The sequence below is a fragment of the Ascaphus truei genome, chromosome 9, assembly GCF_040206685.1.
Source record: "Ascaphus truei isolate aAscTru1 chromosome 9, aAscTru1.hap1, whole genome shotgun sequence".
Classification (NCBI taxonomy): Eukaryota; Metazoa; Chordata; class Amphibia; order Anura; family Ascaphidae; genus Ascaphus; species Ascaphus truei.
Window position 1 is genome coordinate 22,577,456 of NC_134491.1, and position 12,839 is coordinate 22,590,294.

The following is a 12,839-nucleotide window of genomic DNA, read 5'->3' on the forward strand; positions in this document are numbered from 1 at the left end:
TCAGATGCATTGTAAGGAACCCCAACCCTCTCTAATAGCGTTTCTGAGATCAGATGCACTGTAAGGAACCCCAACCCTCTCTAATAGCGTGTCTGAGATCAGATGCATTGTAAGGAACCCCAACCCTCTCTAATAGCGTGTCTGAGATCAGATACATTGTAAGGAACCCCAACCAACCCAGTGTATGTGCATGATAACATCAAACTAAACTATACAAATAAGAGTACCAGAGAAGTAAATAATCACTTACGTTGCTTCAATAACCACTCCCACACCAGCAGGTTGTAAGGCTTCTGTAATTGCTATGGCAATTTGTTTGGTAAGGCGTTCTTGAACTGTGGACACACCAGAATAATTGTGTGAGGAACAATAAATGTTGCCCCTTCAGTGCTGACTAGCTTAACACTTTCACTGCCAGACGGGCCTCTGACAGCAAAGGTTTAATGGTCTACCACCTGCCTCTAACGTGAAGTCTCCCAGAGCTGGTCCTATAGCTATGTTCCTCCACATTTCCTGAAGGAAACATGCGACCAGCAGGTTAATACTGCTCAAACCAATCAGTCGCTAGAAGGTTGCATAGAACAACAACATTCTGGTTCTTCGTCTGGTTCTCCGACAACCACACTATCCCTTTTGTCCAAGGTTGGAGAATGGGGTCAAATATCCAAACGGAACCATGGATCTACTGGCTAGAGTCAACATGGGGGGTGGAGAGGTGGGGGGGGGGGGGGAGGGAGTACGCATTGCTACTTTAAAGTGCATACGCAGAATGCTACATGGCATCCCTCTCGTCTTCCTTCATATTTGTCAGTGGCCAACCCAGTAGAACAATAAATTGTAGTAATTGTTGTGGAGATTACATGAAGGAGCAGCAAGTGTATATTACTTAGATCGTAAGCTCTTCAGTACGAGCATACCAAGTTATTCACAAAACATGCTTTTATTGCAAGACAATGACGCAAGAGGGTTGACGGTGATTTTTTGATTCCTCTACACAAATTTTCTATAAGAAAGAAGACCGGTGGAATATAAAGAATGAAATTAGGTTTTCGCCTTGTCTAGGAGAGAATGTACCTATCATTGTTGGAGGTTTGCAAGGCGATTCAAGCCATCCATTGGCAAAATAATGCACAACAGGAGGGGGGGAAGGGGGGGAATGTGTCATATGTATCTTTGCACCATGTAAACAGAGAATTAAATCCAGTGGGAAATATTCTACGGGAATATAGGACGTTTCATCTCATCAACAAGATAGTCTGACTCACTATATAGGCCATGAGTGGCCAACTCCAGTCCTCAAGGGCCACCAACAGTTCAGGTTGCTCACCACAGGTGGCTCAATCAGACTGACACAGCCTCTGAGCCACCTGTGCTGAAGCAGGGATATCCTGAAATTTGACCTGTTAGTGGCCCTTGAGGACTGGAGTTGGCTACCCCTGCTTTAGGCCATGAGCCTTTATTTTTTTTATAGCAATGGAGTGTATTAGCCATCTCAAAAGCAATGATCAATGATTTGTGGTTTCTTACCTTGTAATCTTCTGCTGTATATTTCCACAATCCTTAATAAAAAAAAAAAAAACAAATTATATATTAGCACTTTTTTTTCCTCTTAAGCATGTGACATTATTTCACAGACAGTGCGGACTACATAACTGTGCATTCAATGTAAATACAAGGGGAAAGAATGTTGCAATGAATGTACCCTTGTCCCCCCCGCTCACACTTCTGTTCCCCATGAAAGTGATCAAATAAACAGGTATGAAAAAAATATTGGAACAAAAGTACTTAGATTGGAAGTAGCTTAACCCTTTAGAGATTATAGTGATAGATGTAAAAATACCCTCCCCTCCCAATTTTAGATCATATACAGATGCCAGCTTTATTTACCTACTGATAATGCAGAATATCGTGTTTTTTGGGGGGGGGACCTAGGTCCCATTCCAGCAAGCTCCCACTTTTTGTTTCCCTATCAGGGTTGTGTATTATCTGGTATGTTGATGAAATCAGACAGCCACAGCCGGCCCTGTGACCTCACACATGCTTTCAAAATACTTTGAGGAGGTGGCAAGGAGATCTTCACCCGCTTCCAGATACAAAAAGTGGGCAACTGCATATATCGGAACCTTTCTAGTCTCCTCGAGTTAAAAAAAGGATTAGACTGCCCCAGGAGATCACGTCCATCAGTTTAGTGATGCCAGCTGTCTGACAAGCCTTGAATGCCCAGTGTTGTGTGCGGGACCTCTGGGTTCTGTAACAAAGGGACCGATTATGAGTTCTGGGATGTTATGTTGGATTTGATTTTGCACTGGTCCTAAAGATGTAAGGAGTGGTTTATGGTCAGCATGGACCACAGGGATGGTCTCTGTAACCCCTTGTTAGCTATAGTAGGGAGTGGGTGTCTTGGGGAGAGGTTTTCAAACCAAAAACTCATGCTACAAGGGGAGCTGCCACATTGTCTGATGGCGGTATTGGGAGGCGAAGGAAGACCGTGTTATAACGCAGAATATCAGAGTCTCGATAGGATTCAATGGCAGTGATGACGCAGAACATATGCCACCATAACGCGCCAGTCTAAACAAATAACCCTTTTCACAATTCTGTAAAAAGCTTTCAGAAAATTGATTACAAAGACTACGCGTTGCTTAATGCAGGGGTTTCCAACCTTTTGGGGGGTTAAGGAACAGTATAATTATATTGCAAAATTCTGCGGAACCCCAACCCTCTCTAATAGTGCGTCTGAGATCAGATGCATTGTAAGGACCCCCGACCCTCTCTAATAGCGCATCTGAGATCAGATGCATTGTAAGGAACCCCGACCCTCTCTAATAGCGCGTCTGAGATCAGATGCATTGAAAATCTTCTATATTTGGTACCATTTTCAAATGACCTGAAAACTGGGAACCCTTTAGGGATGCACAGGGAAAAACACTGGTCGTATGCATGTGCGTTTTTTCATTCTGTTGCTGCGCCCTTTGGCATCAAAGGGATTCAATTATCCAGTATCCAAGCACAGTTGTGCAGCTACCTTTTTTTTCTGCAAAATGCCATTTAATAAAACCAGTTTATAGTCAATATACCTTGTCTAGAATTTAGCTTTTTTCCCCCTCATTGTTCTTTATTGATTTTCCAACATTGCTGGTAAATATGAGAAATTTCAACACATCTTTACCATTTTCCATATTTCAAAATTATACTTAAAAGAAAAATATATATCCAAGTAAAAAGGTATAAATCAGAAGCCCAAACTAAACAAAAAAATAAAAATTTTAAATTAAATAATTAACTCACAGAATATACAAAACATAACTTTAGTCAGACACATATTACAGACGTTGGGTTCGGATATACTGTTCTCCTTTCTTGATACCCGTTTAACCTGGTTCTTTTCTCCCTCTGTTTACCTCATCTATGACCTTGTGCAATTTGCCACAATCCAGGATGTGTGTGCAAAAGCCCGATATATTTGGTCTTTTTCACTCTGTGGTAGGGAGTCAATAATGGGTTCCTATTTTGTAAAAAAAATAAATCTGTTTTTTTGTTCCTTATTGGTCTCCGTTTCCATTTTATCTAAGGTCATTAGCTGAGTGAGATATGTTTTAACCATGGGGGACAGCTGTATCTGCCTGGAGAGAGATTTCTCCATATAAATGCTTCTCTTTACTTTTCAAGATGCTGTCTTGCTGTGGAGTTTTCCCGCTTTCCTCCTCTGTTCAGCTGGATTGAAACTGTGAAGGGTTATATTCAGCCTGGTGTCTGCAGAGACTGCCTGCACATGTATCTCTCCCTCACAGGAACATGCAGAGACTGCCTGCACATGTATCTCTCCCTCACAGGAACATGCAGAGACTGCCTGGACATGTATCTCTCCCTCACAGGAACATGCAGACTGCCTGCACATGTATCTCTCCCTCACAGGAACACGCAGAGACTGCCTGGACATGTATCTCTCCCTCACAGGAACATGCAGAGACTGCCTGCACATGCATCTCTCCCTCACAGGAACATGCAGAGACTGCCTGCACATGTATCTCTCCCTCACAGGAACATGCAGAGACTGCCTGCACATGTATCTCTCCCTCACAGGAACATGCAGAGACTGCCTGCACATGCATCTCTCCCTCACAGGAACATGCAGAGACTGCCTGCACATGCATCTCTCCCTCACAGGAACATGCAGAGACTACCTGCACATGTATCTCTCCCTCACAGGAGCACGCAGAGACTGCCTGCACATGTATCTCTCCCTCACAGGAACATGCAGAGACTGCCTGCACATGTATCTCTCCCTCACAGGAACATGCAGAGACTGCCTGCACATGTATCTCTCCCTCACAGGAACATGCAGAGTCTGCCTGCACATGTATCTCTCCCTCACAGGAGCACGCAGAGACTGCCTGCACATGTGTCTCTCCCTCACAGGAACACGCAGAGACTGCCTGGACATGTGTCTCTCCCTCACAGGAACACGCAGAGACTGCCTGCACATGTATCTCTCCCTCACAGGAACATGCAGAGACTGCCTGCACATGTATCTCTCCCTCACAGGAACATGCAGAGACTGCCTGCACATGTATCTCTCCCTCACAGGAACATGCAGAGACTGCCTGCACATGTATCTCTCCCTCACAGGAGCATGCAGAGACTGCCTGCACATGTATCTCCCCCTCACAGGAGCACGCAGAGACTGCCTGCACATGTATCTCTCCCTCACAGGAACATGCAGAGACTGCCTGCACATGTATTTCTCCCTCACAGGACACGCAGAGACTGCCTGCACATGTATCTCCCCCTCACAGGAACATGCAGAGACTGCCTGCACATGCATCTCTCCTTCACAGGAACATGCAGAGACTGCCTGCACATGTCTCTCACAGGAACATGCAGAGACTGCCTGCACATGCATCTCTCCCTCACAGGAACATGCAGAGACTGCCTGCACATGTATCTCTCCCTCACAAGAACATGCAGAGACTGCCTGCACATGCATCTCTCCCTCACAGGAACATGCAGAGACTGCCTGCACATGCATCTCTCCCTCACAGGAACACGCAGAGACTGCCTGCACATGCATCTCTCCCTCACAGGAACACGCAGAGACTGCCTGCACATGTATCTCTCCCTCACAGGAACATGCAGAGACTGCCTGCACATGTATCTCTCCCTCACAGGAGCACGCAGAGACTGCCTGCACATGTATCTCCCCCTCAAAGGAACATGCAGAGACTGCCTGCACATGTATCTCTCCCTCACAGGAACACGCAGAGACTGCCTGCACATGTATCTCACAGGAACATGCAGAGACTGCCTGCACATGTATCTCTCCCTCACAGGAACATGCAGAGACTGCCTGCACATGCATCTCACAGGAACACGCAGAGACTGCCTGCACATGCATCTCTCCCTCACAGGAACATGCAGAGACTGCCTGCACATGTATCTCTCCCTCACAGGAACATGCAGAGACTGCCTGCACATGCATCTCTCCCTCACAGGAACATGCAGAGACTGCCTGCACATGCATCTCTCCCTCACAGGAACACGCAGAGACTGCCTGCACATGTATCTCTCCCTCACAGGAGCACGCAGAGACTGCCTGCACATGTATATCTCCCTCACAGGAGCACGCAGAGACTGCCTGCACATGTATCTCCCCCTCACAGGAACACGCAGAGACTGCCTGCACATGTATCTCTCCCTCACAGGAACACGCAGAGACTGCCTGCACATGTATCTCACAGGAACATGCAGAGACTGCCTGCACATGTATCTCTCCCTCACAGGAACATGCAGAGACTGCCTGCACATGTATCTCTCCCTCACAGGAACATGCAGACTGCCTGCACATGCATCTCACAGGAACATGCAGAGACTGCCTGCACATGTATCTCACAGGAACATGCAGAGACTGCCTGCACATGTATCTCTCCCTCACAGGAACATGCAGAGACTGCCTGCACATGTATCTCTCCCTCACAGGAACATGCAGAGACTGCCTGCACATGTATCTCCCCCTCACAGGAGCACGCAGAGACTGCCTGCACATGTATCTCACAGGAACATGCAGAGACTGCCTGCACATGCTTCTCTCCCTCACAAGAACATGCAGAGACTGCCTGCACATGTATCTCTCCCTCACAGGAACATGCAGAGACTGCCTGCACATGCATCTCTCCCTCACAGGAACATGCAGAGACTGCCTGCACATGCATCTCTCCCTCACAGGAACACGCAGAGACTGCCTGCACATGTATCTCTCCCTCACAGGAGCACGCAGAGACTGCCTGCACATGTATATCTCCCTCACAGGAGCACGCAGAGACTGCCTGCACATGTATCTCCCCCTCACAGGAACATGCAGAGACTGCCTGCACATGTATCTCTCCCTCACAGGAACACGCAGAGACTGCCTGCACATGTATCTCACAGGAACATGCAGAGACTGTCTGCACATGTATCTCTCCCTCACAGGAACATGCAGAGACTGCCTGCACATGTATCTCTCCCTCACAGGAACATGCAGAGACTGCCTGCACATGTATCTCACAGGAACATGCAGAGACTGCCTGCACATGTATCTCACAGGAACATGCAGAGACTGCCTGCACATGCATCTCTCCCTCACAGGAACATGCAGAGACTGCCTGCACATGTATCTCTCCCTCACAGGAACATGCAGACTGCCTGCACATGCATCTCTCCCTCACAGGAACATGCAGAGACTGCCTGCACATGCATCTCTTCCTCACAGGAACATGCAGAGACTGCCTGCACATGCATCTCTCCCTCACAGGAACACGCAGAGACTGCCTGCACATGTATCTCTCCCTCACAGGAACATGCAGAGACTGCCTGCACATGCATCTCTCCCTCACAGGAACATGCAGAGACTGCCTGCACATGTATCTCTCCCTCACAGGAACATGCAGAGACTGCCTGCACATGCATCTCTCCCTCACAGGAACATGCAGAGACTGCCTGCACATATATCTCTCCCTCACAGGAACATGCAGAGACTGCCTGCACATGTATCTCTCCCTCACAGGAACATGCAGAGACTGCCTGCACATGTATCTCTCCCTCACAGGAGCACGCAGAGACTGCCTGCACATGTATCTCTCCCTCACAGGAACATGCAGAGACTGCCTGCACATGCATCTCTCCCTCACAGGAACATGCAGAGACTGCCTGCACATGCATCTCTCCCTCACAGGAACATGCAGAGACTGCCTGCACATGTATCTCTCCCTCACAGGAACATGCAGAGACTGCCTGCACATGCATCTCTCCCTCACAGGAACATGCAGAGACTGCCTGCACACGCATCTCCCCCTCACAGGAACATGCAGAGACTGCCTGCACATGCATCTCCCCCTCACAGGAACATGCAGAGACTGCCTGCACACGCATCTCCCCCTCACAGGAACATGCAGAGACTGCCTGCACATGCATCTCCCCCTCACAGGAACATGCAGAGACTGCCTGCACATGCATCTCCCCCTCACAGGAGCATGCAAAGTCTACCTGCTTTTTGCTGTTCACGGCATCATTCAGCAAGTTTTTATCTACTGCCTTAAATCATTTGTCCTGGTTATTTAAGCTGCTGATCTGTGTAGGAGCAGTGGGGCTGCAGCAGCTCAGGGGGCTGCGACTTCACCCTCCGGTGCCATACTGGAAGTTGTGGCTGCCTTTTATGCACTGGACACTGCTACATATTGAACGTATAAAGCTTTAAAAGATGGGTCTTTTTGTACAGAAGGGCATTGCTCGCACTGCAGACCTTCACAGTAACAAAGCCGTCAACACATAATGATGTCAGTGATCAGACGAGAAGTTTTATTGTGGTATAATCGGAGTTACCGGGGATTACAAATGTTCCAAGCCGTCATCTAATAAGACTTCACGCTGATTAATCAGGTGGCCGAGCTGAAGTAAACAGACTCGGGAACAGGCACGGAAAGTGTCCAGGATTTTATTTGGAAAAAAAAAAAGCCACTTAACGAACATATTTTCTCACTCTTGATAATCTTTAAAAATAATTTAAAAAAAAAATTAAATAAAATGTAAAAAAATCTGGACCTTTTTATGGTTTAAAATAAATCTGATGCATTAAACAAAAATGTGTTCATAAAATAAAAATGTATGCCCTTATACACCTGCAGAAAAGAGAGCAGTCATTGCGGTGTTAAAATATTTGTTTAAATGGTGTGGAATGGAGCACGCAGATCAGGGATCTTCATACTTCAACCGGATCTCCTAAGGGGCTCGATCAGAAAACAGCTAGCAGTGGAGGGCCACAAGCCCTTATTATAATGTAATTTTAGACACATTTAAAGAGGCAGGGGGTCTCCGGAGCTGAACCCCATTAATTTAAGCTCTGAGGACCCCCTGCTTCCGGAGATGCTTACGCAGGGGGTGCCGGCAGCCGCTCAGCTAGCAGGGATCATGTAATGGCGGAATTTCAAAGCTCCTGCGTCCGGCAGGCCAATAGGAAGACGTGACATCAGGTTTGGCTTCCTATTGGCCCGCAGAACGCGGGAGTTTTGAAGCGGAGAGATAGATACTGGCGCCCCCTTCCTTCAGAGGTAAGTATCTCCGGAAGCAGGGAGTCACGGGGCGAAAATTCCTCCTTTAAAAATTATACCATTTCAACATTTTGCGAGCGTGTAGAACATCTGTACCCTTTGTATTTAACGTCACTGACAAGTGAGTTTTAGGGTGAAGAATTGCTCTTTGCTCCAGCCAATTTCATACTAGTTGTGTCACAATTACAGTATAGCGCGCGGTACGCAGCACATAGGAATGTTACAGGCACAGCTCGTGTCCAGGTGAGCTTACAGTCTATGTTACTGGTGCCTGAGGCACAGGGAGATAAAGAGACTTGCCCAAGGTCACAAGGAGCTGACACTGGGAACTGAACCAGGTTCCCCTGCTTCACACTCAGTGTCGTTATTAGTCAGTGTCTTTACTTGCTGAGCCGCTCCTCCTTTCTTAAAGCGTTGACTGAGCCACCTGTGCTGAAGCAGGTATATTCTTAAAACCGGACCTGTTGGTGGCCCTTGAGGACTGGAGTTGGCCGCCCCAGGTTTCCACGCTATCTTATCAGTTCACTGTACAGGATTTGGGAAGGAATATAAGTCTGGCAGTACAGGGTCTGATAAGACATTCTCTGTATAACCGTGTAATGTGGTTATATCAAGATGACGACATTCCTGGATATAGGAAACTTTAGCTCAGCGTTTCACTTATTTGTACACTTAAAAATTAATTCAAAAGGGATTCTTTAAAGTTTGCGTTATTCACGTTTCCTTTAAAGCCCGCTGCAGTACGAGTCCGACCCAGCACAGGCCACTCTCATATTAAATGTCAAATTTAATTGGAAAAAGCAAACTGTACCTGTAGATCTTTTAGCAAATAATCCTTCACATGCGGTTCTGTTATTTAAGGGATAATGTCAGTGGATTGGGAAATTACAACAGGATAAGAATCTCCTTCTGAGCTACAGTATATAAGACAGGACTTTGAAGGAAATAAATGTTGTGACTCATAATATAGTCCAGTTTTTGTCTACTTTATACAAAATACTGCTGTATTGAAGGCGCAATCCAAGCAATATCCTACATGCGTTTGTTTCAAAATAAATCCGTTCTAAAATATTAGATAACACTACTTTTTTTTTTTTAAATTCAACTGAATGCCATTTTTAATGAGTTTTAATATACTGAGCATCCTTTGATTTCTATAGCAGGTTTAGCCCACCTCCCTAGCAGTGCAAGATCTTTGCAACACTTTCCTGCTCGTGGTAATTTGTTGCCAATATTCCCAGCAATGTGCGCTGCAAACGGTAACAATAGGCAATGCTACCTTAGTAATATAAGTATAAGTAATATAAGAATACATTGTAGCTGCTGAGTTACACTGACTGAAGGATTGATCGAAACTGAAAGGCGGCCATTTAGTGAACCCGGGGAAGCAGGATCTTTGCAGATCGATCATGGGAGAACCAATTGATCGGCAGCTGAGGTTATTAGTTTTCAGTAAAAGCCACATATATTAAAACAAAAAAAAGTTTTTTTTTTTGTTTTTTTTGTTTTAAATGCCGCTTGGATTGCCTTTTTAAAACCAAACGAATGCTTTCTGAACACGCAACTTTCTATCTTCTACGTCAGCGGTGGCCAACTCCAGCCCTCAAGGGCCGCCAACAGGTCAGGTGTAAGGGCCGCCAACAGGTCAGGTGTTCGGGATCTCTGCTTCATCACAGATGGCTGTATCATAATGACTAAGCCACCAGTGCTGAAGCAGGGAAATCCTGATCACCTGACCTGTTGGTGGGGTCTTGAGGATGGGAGTTTGGAACCCCTGCATTACGGCATAAAAAAATGACATTAACCCTTTTACAGCCAGAAGGGGACAGCAATGCAAAAATGGTCCCAGTAGCATCACTATGTTGTTGCGACTACATTAACCTTGATAAAGGATCCCGACTTCCTTGTGTGAAGCTGTTTATAAGGGCTTCCCCAATAGTATCTACACTCGCTGCTTCCCAGCTGCTGCCGTACATTAGCTGTAAATAAAGCAATCTATTACATACATGTGTCACTTACCTTGCAAGCTTGCTGAGGCCGAGCACTTGTTTATTTGGGAGATAGCCTATGTGTACCTGCAAATAGGAGAGAGGGTGTAATATAGGTATATTGATCTAAAGAAATCTGAATTGAATAATCTCATTTACCAATAAACGTTATTACATATAGTGCCTCACTCCCAACGGGACTCAAAGCACCTCACAGTTACAGCATAGCGTGTGATACGCAGCACATAGGAATGTTACAGGCACAGCCCCTGCCCAGAATAATCGTACAATCTATGTTTTTGGTGCCTGAGGCACAGGGAGATAAAGTGACTTGCCCAAGGTCACAAGGAGCCGACACTGCAGAACTGAACCAGGCTCACACGATTCAAACTCAGTGTCATAGTTTACACTCAGTGTCTTTACTCACTGAGCCGCTCCTTCTCCCAAGGAGATAAAAAAACATTTCAGTCTGCCGATGGTGATTAAAGAGCCACTTGTTTTATTAAGAGACTAAGATTTTGCTTCTGCACTCACATTTGATTCCCTGTTATCACTTGGAATTAAACATTTGTATAATGTTATTTCATTTATCCGACAGTGTGACTTCCTGGGACACCTGCTGCTACACAATTCAGGCAATTATCGGTAAAAAGTTTAGAAACGAGAGCTGAATATTAAACATTTGCAAAGTAACACATAAAATACTGCTGAATATTTAAAAGAATTCTAATTTTTGGGCTTATTTAGCACAATATGATTTGCAAGTACTGCACTGCTAAACTGCATTTTTGTATTACAGCGAAATAGCCAATATCCTAAAAGATTTAAATAAATTCACATACTGTACCTTGCAACAACAATAGGGAAGAATTATTGTCTTTTTGCTTTTTGTGATGTGTCAGTAAGGCTAAGGCTGCGTCCATAGAAGGACAAGCCGTGCGGACGCTCCGCGCTGAGCCCCTGCATCCTCAATGAGGATGCCTTGAGAGGGGGCTCACGCGAGCGTCCGCAGGCGTGCGGAGGCGCTGGATTTTTCAGCCGACAGCCAAGCTGTTTTTCAGCGCGCTGTCGGCTGAAAACATCCAATCAGCGCGAAGCAGCGTCAACGTCACGGCGCCATGACGTTGACGTCAGTGCGTCGCGGGCGATTGGCCCAGCGACGTCACTGCCCCGCCTCCCACCAGCTCCCCCCGCCTCCCGATTGCGCCCGCTGGCTCGCCTGCATGTGCATGAAATCGCACAGCTTCAGCAGGCGAGCCTCAGCCCTGCTCCCCCCCTCTATGGACTCAGCCTAAGTCCCCACTGGCGCTGAGCGCGCTCATGCTTGGAGAGCGCTCCAAGCATGAGTGCCGGGTGTCCTGCTTGTACGCGCGGCCGGGGGAGTGGGGGCATTGCGGGTAGTTGAGTGCGCGGGTAAGTATAGGGTTTTTGTTTACCTAGGCGTCGATCGCGGCAGAGCGTGTGTGCACGTGCACAAGCGCCGCGCTCACCGCGTGAGCAGGGACTTACATATATCTATATATGCAAGTCTCCTCCGCAAGCGCCGCCCGCTCAACCCAATCAGCACTATCTGGGACTAAGCCTAAAGCAGGCCTGGTAGCTGCACATTACAGTACATTCAATACATTGGTGCTCCAAAGCAATCACAGGTTTAAATCAGCAAAAACAGCCTGCACATCGTCTTTTCTTTGTTATAGGATTGAAGCAGGGGGTCTCCAGAGCTGTTCCCCATTAATTCCAGCTCTGGGGACCTCCTGCTTTCAGAGATACTTACCTCCGTAGGGGATGCCAGTATCTCCATGGAGTTTAAATATCAAGGTCGAGCGGGCCAATAGGAAGCCGCAAGGGATGACATCACGGCTTCCTATTGGCCCATCGTGTGACGCAGGACATTTAAACACCGCCATTTAGTTAGACCACATGCTCCCTGCCTGCAGAGATACCGGCACGCCAACGGAGTTAAGTATCTCAGGAAGCAGGGGGTCTGCAGGGCTGAAATTAATGGGGTTCCAGAGACCCCCTGCTCCAATCCTATGACAAAATAAAGATGTAGTGTTTTGCAGCTTTAAACAGCACAGAATAAATTAGAATATAAGAAACATTAAACATTATGGACACAAAACAGCTGAAAGCCCCAGAAAATTGCAATCCATGCAATATCCTATGTTTTTTTTTTTTTTAAACAAAATCGGTTCTGTAGTCGTCGATAATGCTCAATGATTTTTAAAATGTTTTATTATTTAACTAATAATGCAATTTTTAATGAGTT

The 12,839-nt window shown here is 46.4% G+C and overlaps 1 protein-coding gene across 1 annotated transcript in view; it reads right to left on the reverse strand.

The window, feature by feature from the left end:
- The window catches only part of GCH1 (GTP cyclohydrolase 1), a 29,567-nt gene that overhangs the window by 780 nt on the left and 15,948 nt on the right, over positions 1-12,839 (reverse strand). Inside the window, exons 3-5 of the mRNA XM_075613777.1 lie at positions 10,602-10,657; positions 1,528-1,559; positions 251-335 (exon numbers count right to left, since the gene is read on the reverse strand). Of these exons, the coding sequence (XP_075469892.1) occupies positions 251-335; positions 1,528-1,559; positions 10,602-10,657 (173 nt within the window). The remainder of the gene's footprint in view (positions 1-250; positions 336-1,527; positions 1,560-10,601; positions 10,658-12,839) is intronic.